The sequence below is a fragment of the Oncorhynchus mykiss genome, chromosome 28, assembly GCF_057628025.1.
Source record: "Oncorhynchus mykiss isolate SJ-2025 chromosome 28, ASM5762802v1, whole genome shotgun sequence".
NCBI lineage: Eukaryota > Metazoa > Chordata > Actinopteri > Salmoniformes > Salmonidae > Oncorhynchus > Oncorhynchus mykiss.
Genome location: NC_143049.1, coordinates 44,490,837 through 44,505,681, shown reverse-complemented (window position 1 = coordinate 44,505,681; position 14,845 = coordinate 44,490,837). Strand labels below are relative to the sequence as shown.

The 14,845-nt window shown below is 45.0% G+C and overlaps 1 protein-coding gene across 5 annotated transcripts in view; it reads left to right on the top strand.

The window, feature by feature from the left end:
• The window catches only part of LOC110509177 (FYVE and coiled-coil domain-containing protein 1), a 41,572-nt gene that overhangs the window by 5,939 nt on the left and 20,788 nt on the right, over window positions 1-14,845 (top strand). Inside the window, exons 6-14 of one of the 5 annotated variants that reach the window (XM_090226139.1) lie at window positions 527-670; window positions 6,681-6,762; window positions 7,072-7,127; window positions 7,374-7,458; window positions 7,528-7,866; window positions 8,004-9,410; window positions 10,161-10,253; window positions 10,368-10,462; window positions 12,813-12,980. In XM_090226139.1, coding sequence (XP_090082265.1) covers window positions 527-670; window positions 6,681-6,762; window positions 7,072-7,127; window positions 7,374-7,458; window positions 7,528-7,866; window positions 8,004-9,410; window positions 10,161-10,253; window positions 10,368-10,462; window positions 12,813-12,980 — 2,469 coding nt within the window. Of the gene's footprint in view, window positions 1-526; window positions 671-6,680; window positions 6,763-7,071; window positions 7,128-7,373; window positions 7,459-7,521; window positions 7,867-8,003; window positions 9,411-10,160; window positions 10,254-10,367; window positions 10,463-12,812; window positions 12,981-14,845 lie in introns of all 5 variants that reach the window. The other 4 variants (XM_090226138.1, XM_090226141.1, XM_090226142.1 and 1 more) reach the window with 4 other exon arrangements.

Genomic DNA, 14,845 nt, shown 5'->3' with positions numbered 1-14,845 from the left:
ACACACACACACCGCACGGACACACACACCGCATGGAGACACACACACACCGCACGGACACACACACCGCACGGACACACACACACACAAACACACACAACTGGCTTCCTTGCCCAGCTGGATAAAAAGGAGACCCAGTACAGTGTATTGAAGCAGTATATGTCCAATATACCACAGCTAAGGGCTGTTGTCTGCTCGACGCTACACGGAGTACCTGCATAAAGCCCTTAGCCGTGGCTATTATAAACTGGTTACCAACGTAATTAGAGCAGTAATACCCGTGGTATACGGTCTGATATACCATGGCTGTCAGCCAATCAGCATTCAGGGCTCGAACCACCCAGTTTATTATTGTATATAAAGTATTTTATAACTGTGATGTTTCCCTTCCTCTGTTCAGTTTAGTTTTACTTCCTTAATGTCACTGTAGTCTGTCTTCCTCTCTCATATCCCACCAAAGCCAAATGTCATCCCTTTTGTCAGTCTCTTTCTTTTCTAATAGCTTGTGTGTGTGTGTGTGTTCCAGTGAGTGGTACTTTGCTCGCAGTCCCTTCCTGAAGTCTCACCTCAGCAGTGACATCATCAGTCACCTGTATGTTCTCAACGAGGTCCAGTTTGATGTGGCATCCAGAGGTCACGACCTCGATGCTGATTGGCCCACATTCGCCAGGTAATACGCTTTTGTTTACCATTAATAGGAGTGGTCAGTAATCACCCCACGGTATCTCCTGGTGATCACTTCCTGGTCTCCATAGAATGGTACCAGCTACAGGTACCTCAAAACATCTAATCCAATCACATTGTATTTGTCATATGCGCCGAATACAACAGGTGTAGGGAGACCTTACCGTGAAATGCTTACTTACAAGTGTCGTGTCTGGACTACCATTAAATGTGAAGACTTATTTATATCAAATCAGATCTCTATGTTTAATTATTACGTGATTAAACTATTCATGTGAACATTAATTAACTAGGAAGTCGGGTCACCACGGAGAATGTTGAGATTTACAGAGTTTATAATTTTCCGAATATAACTTTTCAGATATTTTAATAGCTGATCGTTTAGTCTCATTGTTATTATTACCTCATCAGTTCTCATTACTGAACGTTGCAAACCCTTGAATATCTGCACGAACCCTAGCCTAAATCATGAATCAGCGATACAAATTGGCATAATTATTTATTTACTAACCAACTAAATGATCACACAGATTGGTAGACAAAGGAAACGGGTGGGGACTGCGAAAGAGCGGGAAAGACAAAATGGATGAACAACACACAGAGGATAATTGTACTCATTGACATGCTAATACTTTGCACATGAACGGACGCTCATTCTGAAAGAAATTACAATGTACATATTTACGCTTGTATGTCGTTGTTGTCTCTCTGTTGAAAACACTTGATCGTCCTGTAGGGTTCATCAGAGTCTCTCTGGTTAACTTTCCCAGAAGTCAATGTCTTTCGTGGTTGTAGGTGGTTAGAATGGTTACTTCAGAGTATCATTCGGAAATGTGTTCATAGACTAGATGCGTCGGTGGTTGTCGGTATTCTCGTACTAGACTTATGTAATTTCTAGCTGCAGACTAGTAATTATGCGTCTAATATTTGCTCTTATTCTGTCGTGATCGACAGTCTGAGTTGAACCATTTCCAGCTGTGTAGCCAAAACTACAGCTGTATGGTCTAATGGTCAATAGAATTGTAGTCATTCCAACGTGGGCACTCTGTCCCGGCGTTCTCTGACTTAATGTAGATTTTGTAAGAAGTGGGTTTCATACTCTGGAAAAAAGGGTGGTTCTTTGACGCGTAATGTGATGTCTGGGCTAACGGGGGTGTGGCCACTGACTAGTTAATCTTTATATGAAAATTCATACTATCATTTAGAAACTTAATATCACATCTTTTCACAGATAGTTTCATGTTTAATCACATTCGTTTCACATTTAGATGTAAACCGTTGGTAAATGTACCCCTTAACTCTATCTCTTATGTCTGTTTCCTGTCCCTCATGATGTCACCAAATGAAACACACTCATCATAACTGTCCCTTAAGTGACCACGTACCATTCCCACATTCTTAAAAGTAAAAATATTGTTTAATTCTCCCATTTTGAGGATAAGGAGTTTGGCCAAGTCTCTCCCTGTGTCCCACAGTCACACATTCCAATCTCAAAACTACAGACCCAGAAGTATTTATGACTGCCATAAACTGTGGAGAAAGAGAGAGAGGGGGGGTGGGGCTATTTGTATTTATTATGGATCCCCATTAGCTGCTGCAAAAGCAGCAGCTACTCTTCCTGGGGTCCAGCAAAATTAAAATTAAGGCTATGATCCTCCCCCCAGGGCACGTCATGACACAAGGCCTTAACCAACAATGCAGTTTTCAGAAAATAGAGTTACGAAAATATTTACTGAATAAACGAAAGAAAAAAAGTTACAGAATGAAATACTAATAACAAGGCTATATACAGGTGATACCGTACCGAGTCAATGTGCGGGGGTACCGGTTAGTCGAGGTCATTTGTACATGTAGGTAGGGGTAAAGTGACTATGCATAGATAATAAACTGTAAGTAGCAGCAGTGTAAAAACAAAGGGGTGGAGGGGGGGGGGTCAATGCAAATAGTCCGGTGGCCATTTGATTAATTGTTCAGCAGTCTTATGGCTTGGAGGTAGAAGCTGTTAAGGACCCTTTTGGTCCTAGACTTGGCGCTCCGGTACCGCTTGCTGTGCAGTAGCAGAGAGAACAGTCTATGACCAATTTTTGGGCCTTCCTCTGACACCGCCTAGTATATAGGTCCTGGATGTCAGGAAGGTTGGCCCCAGTTATGTACTGGGCTGTACGCACTACCCTCTGTACCTCCTTACGGTCGGATGCTGAGCAGTTGCCATACCAGGTGGTGATGCAACTGGTCAGGATGCTCTTGATGGTGCGGCTGTAGAACTTTTTTTGTATCTGGGGACCCATGCCAAATCTTTTCAGTCTCCTGAGGGGAAAAAGCGTTGTCATGCCCTCTTCACGTCTGTCTTGGTGTGTTTGGACCATGATAGCTCGTTGGTGATGTGGACACCAAGGAACTTGAAACTCTCGACCCGTTCCAATGTAGCCCCATCGATGTGAATGGGGGCATGTTTGGCACTCCTTTTCCTGTAGTCCACGATCACCTCCTTTGTCTTGCTCACATTGAGGGAGAGGTTGTTGTCCTGGCACCACACTGCCAGGTCTCTGACCTCCCTATAGGCTGTCTCATCATTGTCGGTGATCAGGCCTACCACCGTTGTGTCGTCAGCAAACTTGATGGTGTTGGAGTCGTGTTTGGCCACGCAGTTGTGGGTGAACAGGGAGTACAGGAGGGGACTAAGCACACAACCCTGAGAGGCCCTTGTTTTGAGGATCAGCGCAGCAGGTGTTGTTACCTACCCTTACAACCTGGGGGAGGCCCGTCAGGAAGTCCAGGATGCAGTTGCAAAGGGAGGTGTTTAGTCCCATGGTCCTTAGCTTAGTGATGAGCTTTGAGGGTACTATGGTGTTGAACGCTGAGCTGTAGTCAATGAATAGCATTCTCACATAGGTGTTCCTTTTGTCCAGGTGGGAAAGGGCAGTGTGGAGTGCAATAGAGATTGTGTATCTGTTTGGGCTGTATGCAAATTGGAGTGGGTTTCTGGGATAATGGTGTTGTGAGCCATTACCAGCCTTTCAAAGCACTTCATAGCTACAGACGTGAGTGCTAAGGGTCTGTAGTCATTTAGGCAGGTTGCCTTTGTGTTCTTGGGCACAGGGACTACAGTGGTCTGCTTGAAGCATGTTGGTATTACAGACTCAATCAGGGACATGTTGAAAATGTCAGTGAAGACACCTGCCAGTTGGTCAGCACATGCCTGGAGCACACGTCCTGGTAGTCCGTCTGGCCCCGCAGCCTTGTGAGTAAGACGTTTAAACAGGTTAACATACACAAGGCTGCGGAGAGCGTGATCCCACAGTCGTCCGGAACAGCTGATGGTCTCATGCATGCCTCAGTGTTGCTTGCCTCGAAGCAAGCATAGAAGTGATTTAGCTCGTCTGGTAGGCTCCTGTCACTGGGCAGCTCGCGGCTGTGCTTCCCTTTGTAGTCTGTAATAGTTTTGCAAGCCCTGCCACATCTGACGAGCGTGGGAGCCGGTGTAGTATGATTCAATCTTAGCCCTGTATTGACGCTTTGCCTGTTTGATGGTTTGTCGCAGGGCATAGCGGGATTTCTTGTAAGCTTCCAGGTTAGAGTCCCGCACCTTGAAAGCGGCAGCTCTACCCTTTAGCTCAGTGCGAATGTTGCCTGTAATCCATGGCTTCTGGTTGGGGTACAGTGGGGCAAAAAAGTATTTAGTCAGCCACCAATTGTGCAAGTTCTCCCACTTAAAAAGATGAGAGAGGCCTGTAATTTTCATCATAGGTACACTTCAACTATGACAGACAAAACGAGAGAAAAAAATCCAGAAAATCACATTGTAGGATTTTTAATGAATTTATTTGCAAATTATGGTGGTCACCTACAAACAAGCAAGATTTCTGGCTCTCACAGACCTGTAACTTCTTCTTTAAGAGGCTCCTCTGTCCTCCACTCGTTACTTGTATTAATGGCACCTGTTTGAACTTGTTATCAGTATAAAAGACACCTGTCCACAACCTCAAACAGTCACACTCCAAACTCCACTATGGCCAAGACCAAAGAGCTGTCAAAGGACACCAGAAACAAAATGTAGACCTGCACCAGGCTGGGAAGACTGAATCTGCAATAGGTAAGCAGCTTGGTTTGAATAAATCAACTGTGGGAACAAATATTAGGAAATGGAAGACATACAAGACCACTGATAATCTCCCTTGATCTGGGGCTCCACGCAAGATCTCACCCCATGGGTCAAAATGATCACAAGAACGGTGAGCAAAAATCCCAGAACCACACGGGGGGACCTAGTGAATGACCTGCAGAGAGCTGGGACCAAAGTAACAAAGCCTACCATCAGTAACACACTACGCCGCCAGGGACTCAAATCCTGCAGTGCCAGACGTGTCCCCCTGCTTAAGCCAGTACATGTTCAGGCCCGTCTGAAGTTTGCTAGAGAGCATTTGGATGATCCAGAAGAAGAGAATGAGAGAATGTCATATGGTCAGATATGGTCAGACCAAAATATAACTTTTTGGTAAAAACTCAACTCGTCGTGTTTGGAGGACAAAGAATGCTGAGTTACATCCAAAGAACACCATACCTACTGTGAAGCATGGGGGTGGAAACATCATGCTTTGGGGCTGTTTTTCTGCAAAGGGACCAGGACGACTGATCCGTGTAAAGGAAAGAATGAATGGGGCCATGTATCGTGAGATTTTGAGTGAAAACCTCCTTCCATCAGCAAGGGCATTGAAGATGAAACGTGGCTGGGTCTTTTCAGCATGACAATGATCCCAAACACACCGCCCGGGCAACAAACGGAGTGGCTTCATAAGAAGCATTACAAGGTCCTGGAGTGGCCTAGCCAGTCTCCAGATCTCAACCCCATAGAAAATCTTTGGAGGGAGTTGAAAGTCTGTGTTGCCCAGCAACAGCCCCAAAACATCACTGCTCTAGAGAAGATCTGCATAGAGGAATGGGCCAAAATACCAGCAACAGTGTGTGAAAACCTTGTGAAGACTTACAGAAAACGTTTGACCTCTGTCATTGCCATCAAAGGGTATATAACAAAGTATTGAGATAAACTTTTGTTATTGACCAAATACTTATTTTCCACCATAATTTGCAAATAAATTCATAAAAAATCCTACAATGTGATTTTCGGGATTTTTCTTCTCATTTTGTATGTCATAGTTGAAGTGTACCTATGATGAAAATTACAGGCCTCTCATCTTTAAGTGGGAGAACTTGCACAATTGGTGGCTGACTAAATACTTTTTTGCCCCACTGTACATGATGTCATGTTGTTGGCCTGTGGGTAAGGTTTATGACCCCCCATAAATACCTTTCTCCCCTCTCTCTCTTGACGCTACTGAAGGACTCTTGAAGAGCCTTTGTTAAACATAGAGTCGGGGAACATCAAAAGTTGGGGGGAAAGGAACCATATTTCGGTAATCCAACCAGTTGGTACTAAATGAATATGATGTCAGTTCTGTTGTCATCTGAGACATTCTTATTAATGATAGGATGACATAAGCTGTATCCTGGAAAGTCTACACATTATAGTTATCAGATTCACATGGAATTGTTGTGCAATTTAAATGTTTAAATATGAAACTATTTGTGAAAAGGTGAAATGGAATTTTAGCTTCCAAATAAGAGAATTGGGTTTTCATAAGGTTAAAGCTCTGCTCACTCAGTGGCTCGCCTATATGAAGAGACATTGGTTGTAAACTATGAAACATGCCCTCTCTCCTACCACTATATAAAGCCCTAGACGAAAAAGTAACCTCCTGTTGTGAGGACGACGGTCCCACATTAAAAGGACTAACATGTCAACTACAGAACTAAGCCAACCTCAGCGTGAGCTTTGACTGTGAATGGTATGAACTTTGAACTCTTATTCACTAAAGAAGTGAGACATCCTAGCCGTTGAGTTAGCAACAACAGCTGTAAACGTGGGCTAGGAATGGACGGACAAAGTATCCAGTCTAACTCACAATGAAGATACTACAACGTATTCTGTTTACCACCAGAGACATTCTTCCGAGGACAGGAAGATCTCTGTTGGCCAATACGGCCAGCATCTATGACCAACCTCCCGAAGCGCAGCTCAGAGTAAATATGTATTGCATTTTCCTTTTCCAAATGTGCGGTAATTTAGAATGCATAAGATACTGTATTTACGATAGCATGGCTTCTCCCTTTGTTCCTCAGTCTTCCCGCTCTTTCACTCAAACCCAACCCCCTTTTCATTGTGTAACCAGCTGTCATATCTTCTCCGTCCGCTAGGGATGTTTTCCTTTATGACATAATTTGTAATCAATGTATGATCCATTCTGTGTATATGTAATTCTGTGTGATTAGTTAGGTATTTAGTAAATAAATAATTAAACCCAATTTTGTATTGCTGATTCAACTTGTTAGCCAGGGTTCGTGAAGATAACCAAGAATTCTAGGACTTCAAATGAGACTGAAATAAGGTGACGATTAATATTGACTACTATTGATGTAAAAGATTACTGGGTCTTTAAGAGTTTGTTCGGGAGATAAACATTCTTTCGTGGTGCCCTGACTTTCTATTTAATTACATTTACATGATTAGCTCGATCAGGTAATATTAATTACAGAGAAAGGATTTTATAGAATAGCATGTCATATCACTTAATCCGACATAGCCAAAGACATGACAATGACTATAGTTCACTCTGTTGTGTCTGTAACTCTAGGAGGACTCTGGGGTCTAACTCCACCCACCTCTGGAAACCTTCCAGTCGCTGTTCCAGTGTCAACAGCCTGGTCAGCTACTCAGGGGTACGTACTGATTGATTAATCAATTGATTGATTTACTGACTGACTGACTGACGGTCTCTCTAGTTGCAGGAGTTCAAAGCTCAAGAATACGGTTCCAGTTTGCTGGCTGACCTGGGGGAGGAGTTAGGGGAGCTGGGGGAGGAGCTACTTGGAGTCTCCACACCCTGCACTGCCGCAGACGACCTACGCATCCTGGTTGACCATTCAGAGCTCAGACAGCAGGAGCTGCTGCACCAATCAGAGGCGAGACAGGCAAAATTGTTACAGCGAGTCAGAGAGCTAGACCAGGAGGCAGAGGGGCTGAGGAACGAGGTCAGAGAGCTGCAGGGGAAGCTATTGGCTCACAACCAGGAAGCTGTGACAGCCAACCTCAACAACATGGATCTGTTGTCTAAACTAGACAGCCAGGTACCAAACGTTTGTCTGCTACTAGGACATGGGCCATTATTAATACATTTCTGCTGTGTGGCACCTAGTATTGTATTTCATGTCACTAAGGAAAAGTGTCAAAAGTGAATGTTACTTTGATATTGATTGATGTGCAGGAGAAGGACTCAACGCTACCACAGACCCAGGTTCTGCAGGAGGGAGAGGAGAGGGACGCAACGCTACCACAGACCCAGGTTCTGCAGGAGGGAGAGGAGAGGGACGCAGCGCTACAACAGACCCAGGTTCTGCAGGAGGGAGAGGAGAGGGACGCAGCGCTACAACAGACCCAGGTTCTGCAGGAGGGAGAGGAGAGGGACGCAGCGCTACAACAGACCCAGGTTCTGCAGGAGGGAGAGGAGAGGGACGCAGCGCTACAACAGACCCAGGTTCTGCAGGAGGGAGAGGAGAGGGACGCAGCGCTACAACAGACCCAGGTTCTGCAGGAGGAGGAGAGGGAGGTGCAGGAGAAGAGGGAGATGCAGGAGGAGAAGGAGGGAGAGAAGAGGAAGGAGAAGAGGGAGGTGCAGGAGGAGAGGGAGGTGCAGGAGTGGAAGGCCATGGAGAAGCAGCTTCAGGAGTTGAGGAAGGAGCTGAGGTCCAGGGACAGAGAACTGACGGAGAGTAGAGAAAAGATCAGACAATTGGAAGAGGAGAACACTGACAGACTGACTGGGGCGGGGCAGGAGAGAGAGAAGGGAGAGACGGATGGAGAGAAGGAGAAGCTAGGGACAGAGAAAGAGACTGCAGAGTGTTCTCATAGTAATCTACATAAGGCTGGTTCTGCAGAGGGACTGTCTATGGAGAAGAACCAGCATCTTTCCTCTAAGTCTGAGCCCCAGACGCAGGACCTCTCCCCCTGTCCCCAGACCCAGCAGCTCCTCCTCCCGGCTGTGTTGGTGGCCCAGCTGCAGCGTAGCCAGGGGGAAGTGCTACGGCTGCAGACGGAGGTTGTGGAGCTTAGAGCCTGGCTGCAGCTGGGAGCAGAGCTGCAGATAAGGAGTAAGGTGGAGGGGCTCAACAGACAGCAGGTAGAGGAGCTGCTGCTGGCCCAGGAGAGGGAGGAGGCTCTGGGGCAGGAGCAGCGCCGCAAGGCTCAGGCTTCACAAGGCCTAGTCCTGGAGCTGGCCTCTGCCAGGGAGGAACTCCACAACCTGAAGACACGCTACGAGGGTCTGGCCCTGGAGCATGGAGACATCCGGGAGGCCCTGGACCACGCCAACAGAGAGACAGCAGAGCTCGGGGTCCACATATGCAGGCTCACTGCCCAGAATGAGGAAGCGCGAGAGCGATGGGATGCGCTGTCCAACAGGTTTCAGGAGGAGCTGAACACCAGCATGACCTCCCTGCAGCAGGAAAACCTCGGCCTGCAGGAGCAGCTGCTGAAGGAGCGGGAGGAGAAGGGGAGGCTGGGGAAAGAAGAGCAAGGAAAGGTCAGGGCTCAGAAGGAGGCACAGCAGGAGGAGATCCAGGCGCTCCGCTATCAGCTCAGCAACCAGACCATAAACCACCAGACACAGTTACAGGTCAGTGCATAACTACAGACACAGTTACAGGCCAGTACTGAACCACAGGCACAGCCACGGGTCAGTACTGAACCACAGACGGCGGCACAGACCAGTGCTGAAACACAGACACGGACACAGGTTCAGTACTGAACCACCGACGCAGTTATAGATCAGTACTGAGTCACCAGACACAACTACAGGCCAGTACTGAACCACAGTTACAGGTCAATACTGAACCACAGTTACAGGCCAGTACAGAACCACCGTTACAGGTCAGTACAGTGCAACAGACACAGTTACAGGTCAGTATAGTGCAACAGACACAGTTACAGGTCAGTATAGTGCAACAGACACAGTCCAGTACAGTGCTACAGACACAGCTACAGGTCAGTATAGTGCTACAGACACAGTTACAGGTCAGTACAGAACCACAGTCACAGGCCAGTACAGAACCACAGTTACAGGTCAGTACTGAACCACAGTAGTTACAGGTCAGTATAGTGCAACAGACACAGTCCAGTACAGTGCTACAGACAGTTACAGGTCAGTATAGTGCTACAGACACAGTCACAGGCCAGTACAGTGCTACAGACACAGTCACAGGTCAGTATAGTGCTACAGACACAGTCACAGGCCAGTACAGTGCTACAGACACAGTCACAGGTCAGTACAGAACCACAGTCACAGGTCAGTACTGAACTGCATGTACAGGTACTGTTTGTGATCTAATGCACAGTGTTCTAGTTAAAGGTTGTCTATCTACCCCAGGTTCTGTCTGAAGAGCTGAAGACTGTGAGGTCTGAAGTGGAGGTGGAACAGGAGAATAATTTATACCTGAAGACCAAACTGGAGGAGATGGAGGTCAGGCACAAACACACACACATATTTTTTTTATCTTCTCACTCCTTCTTAACCTCGACCCTCCAAGACCTTCTAACAACTGAACACGTTGTTGTTGTTGTTTTTGTTGTGCAGAGTGACAAGCAGGACTATCATCAACCTCTAGAGGACAACACATCACAGAAGCTAATACAACAGAGAGAGGAGGAGATGCAACACAACCTCACCAGGTGACTTTGTTGTTAAATATGTGACCTGATTCAGGAAGCTAGGTGAATGTTGAGGGTCACTACTTCACACGACAACCATTTGAATGTAATCTTTTTTTATTTTTAATCAAAATGCATTGTTTGGCAGAAATGCCTTCTGGAACATGTGAACTTTCATGTGGCTTAATAACAAACTGGTGTTATATCCTTAAATATGAGTCAAATGGGTCAATTACGAGCCTAGTTGGTTTAGCCATGGAAAAAGTCAGGAACCTTCCCGCTAGCCATGATTGGCTGAGATAATTAATGGGCTGGACATGCCGGAAGATGAGTTCGGATTGGTCTGCCATATAGCACACTTCTGTTTGAGCTGGTCAATGTGTAGGTAATCCTGTCTAACGCAGCTTTAAAAACAATATATTGCTTAGTAGAACTGAAATAAGTGTTGCTCTCCACTTTCTGAAAGTTTTGAAATCAGTTGAATTGAATTAGAGTATGATAGCTAAGGAGATGGAGGAAACACCTGTCTCCGGATTACATCCTCAAACTAAGGGAAAGGTTGGCATCTGTGACAGGGAGAAACATCCAACCATGATGTATATGGATAAGATAGTCTAGCTAGCTACATTTTCAGATATTACACTGTCATGGGAATTTTATCACTCCTACATGTGTTCATTAACCAATTCAATTAAAATCACTGTCTGTTTTTAAAAGAATTTGAAAGATCCTTATTTGCATAAAATAGACAAAACCAGTCCATTAAAAATGAGTCAATAGTATTTATTCTCGGAGCGCGCTGCCCAAAGAACCATGTACAACAGTTTATATATAAATTATGATGTCATAGGTTATAAAAATAATCTCCTCCTCTCAACCAGGACAAAGCAGGTTCAAAAGTTCATTCCAACTCACCAACACATGACACACAATACAACTGGATTAACTCCTGAAGTCTCACCATAATATCTTTTCACTTAGCAGACAGTTCCAGATACAGAAAACCTGGAGGGCCTCTCGCTGTCTTATTTGATCGCCACAGAGTTATAGCTGAGTCGGTTCAAACATAGGTTAATGATCCTCTTTGCTTTAAAACACACAACCCATTCCTCCCCAACCTAGTTGGAATGGTGTTTATTATGTTTAATTACTCTTTGTTCATGCTACATAATCTCTTTCTTATGAACTAACATTATTAATCAGATATTTTAAAACAGGGTAGAGTTTAATTAGTTATAGTTCTATTTAAATGTAGATATTGTTTAGTCATTATTCATAAAATTCCTAACATACACGTTTCTAATTTTGACAAAGTCGTTTTCATTTCAAGTTCAAGTGTACTGTTAGCTAGCTAACATTGAACCTGGCTACATGTCTTAACAAAAGACTCCAATATGCAAGTAACGGATGCATTCGTAAATTCTGTCTGGCCATCTACTCCGATTTCAGAGCACTCTCGTCCGAGTGTGCCAGAGAGCTCAGAATAACTGATGAATTTACGAACGCTCAACACCCGTTGAATATTGCCGATGTTAGTAAACATCAGCAAAAAAAGCGTAATTAAATTGTTGCCAGCATTACAGTTACAGTCACCAACGCTCTGGATAACATGAAAACAGCCTAACCAGCTCTGCTACGGCGAGTAAAATGGTCAGAGTGGGGTGTTCTCTCATTTGCTTCTGGAAGTAGCTAGCCCAATGTTAGCCAGATAGCTTGGGTGCTTGACTGCCGTTGTGAGGTCAGAATGCTCGGATCAACCCAACTCCTCGGACAGAGTGCCCAGTATGCGCTCTGAATTTACCAACGGACAATCTGACAGCACAGTTACAGTCACCAACACTCTGGATAACATTACAGCCTAACCAGCTCGGCGAGTAATGTTCAGTTAGCTGTTCTCTCATTTGTGTCTGGAATTAGCTAGCAAGTTAGCTTGGGTGCTTGACTGCTGTTAGCACAGAATGCTTGGATCAACCATTAAAGAGATGGGTGGGGCTAAAGCTTAAGATGGTGGGAACGATGCTGAATGAGTGTAGACTAAGAAGGGCTCTCCACTAGGTACTAAAACATTCAAAAGCCATTTTTCTCAAAAGTGCAGTTACAAGTTGATCAACTTTCAAAGCAGAAATACTTTCCCATTGTTTCCTCAAATGCAGTGTATGATATACACATTTTGTAGCTCTGAGTCTCTACTTTTATCCAATGTAAAAAAATAAAAAAAAATTCACCATTTCAAATGTTGCTACATGAGACTGAATCAAGGCGGTCGGTCACATATAGTTCTGTGTGTCTTTTGTGACCACGTGAGTCTTTACCTGTCAGTCATTGTATTATACTCATGTATTATATCTATGTCTCTGTGGTATTATATCAGGAGTGAAGAGAGCCTGGTTGTGTCTCAGAGGTCCTGTGAAGAGCTGAGGGAGGGACTACGGAAAGCCTGTCAGGACAAACAGAGCTATGAGCTCCGGACCTCAGCTGAACTGGATGACCTCTACCGCACCAAAATCAATCTGGAGGAAAGACTCATAGAACTCATCAGGTAATCAATCGGTCAACAAATCAGTCAGTTGATTTGCTGATCATTTGACCTCGATTTATCGATCAATAATTATTTGTAACTGTGGTGTGTGGCGCCCCCTGTGTGCTTGTGTGCCAGAGAGCGCTGCTGCCCAGACTGCTACAGCCAGTACACAGCCGGCTATGGTAGAGCCCCATCCTCAAGAAGATACCTCTATTGCGTGTGTGTGTTTCTCCCATTCTTCTCTGCAGATCCTCTCAAACTCTGTCAGGTTGGATGGGGAGCGTTGCTGCACAGCTATTTTCAGGTCTCTCCAGAGATGTTTGATCAGGTTCAAGTCCGGGCTCTGGTTGGGCCACTCAAGGACATTCCCGAGACTTGTCACGAAGCCACTCCCGCGTTGTCTTGGCTGTGTGTTTAGGGTTGTTGTCCTGTTGGAAGGTAAACCTTCGCCCCAGTCTGAGGTCCTGAGGCTCTGGAGCAGGTTTTCATCAAGGACCTCTGTACTTTGCTCAGTTCATCTTAGCCTCGATCCTGACTAGTCTTCCAGTCCCTGCCGCTGAATAACATCCCCACAGCATGATGCTGCCACCACCATGCTTCACCATATGGATGGTGCCAGGTTTCCTCCAGACATGATGCTTGACATTCAGGCCAAAGAGTTTAATCTTGGTTTCATCAGACCAGAGAATCTGGTTTCTTTAGGTGCCTTTTGTAAAATTCTAAGCGGGCTGTCATGTGCCTTTTACTGAGGAGTGGCTTCCGTCTGGCCACTCTAACATAAAGGCCTGATTGGTGGAGTGCTGCAGAGACGGTTGTCCTTCTGGAAGGTTCTCCCATCTCCACAGAGGAAATCTGGAGCTTTGTCAGAGTTACCATCAGGTTCTTGGTCACCTCCCTGACCAAGGCCCTTCTCCCCCGATTGCTCAGTTTAGCCGGGCGGCCAGCTCTAGGAAGAGTCTTGGTGGTTCCAAACTTCTGCCATTTAAGTGAAGGAGGCCACTGTGTTGTTGGGGAACTCCAGATATGTGCCTCGACACAATCCTGCCTCAGAGCTCTACGGACAATTCCGTTGACCTCATGGCTTGGATTTTGTTCTGACATGCACTGTCATCCGTGGGACCTTATATAGACAGGTGAGTGCCTTTCCAAATCATGTCCAATCAATTGAATTTACCACAGCTGGACTCCATCCAATCAAGTTGTAGAAACATCTCAAGTATGATCAATGGAAACAGGATGCACCTGAGCTGTGTCGAGTCTCATAGCAAAAGGTCTTATAAATAAGATATTTCTGGAAATGGTTTTATTGAATCCATTTTAGAATAAGGCTGTAAAGTAACAAAATGTGGAGAAAGTCAAGGGGTCTGAACTCTTTCCGAAGGCACTTTAAAACCTCTTGACGCTACCCTACCTTAAGAGGGATGATTGTCATCAGCAACCGCTGAATAGCATAACGCCTCAGTCAAATAATATTACTACAAATATTCATATTCATGAAATCACAAGTGCAAAACACAGCTTAGCCTTTCGTTAATCCACCTGTCGTCTCAGATTTTGAAATGATGCTTTACAGCGAAAGCGTTTGTGTAAGTTTATCGATCGCATGACAAAACATTAAGTACACTTAGCATCAGGTAGCATGGTCACGAAAATCAGAAAAGCAACCACATTAATCGTTTACCTTTGATGATCTTCGGATGTTTTCACTCACGAGACTCCCAGTTACACAACAAATGTTCCTTTTGTTCCATAAAGATTATTTTTATATCCAAAATACCTTGTTTGGCTCATTATGTTCAGAAATCCACAGGAAAGAGCGGTCACGACAACGCAGACAAATTCCAAATAATATCCGTACTAACTTTTTTTATAATTGTAACGGA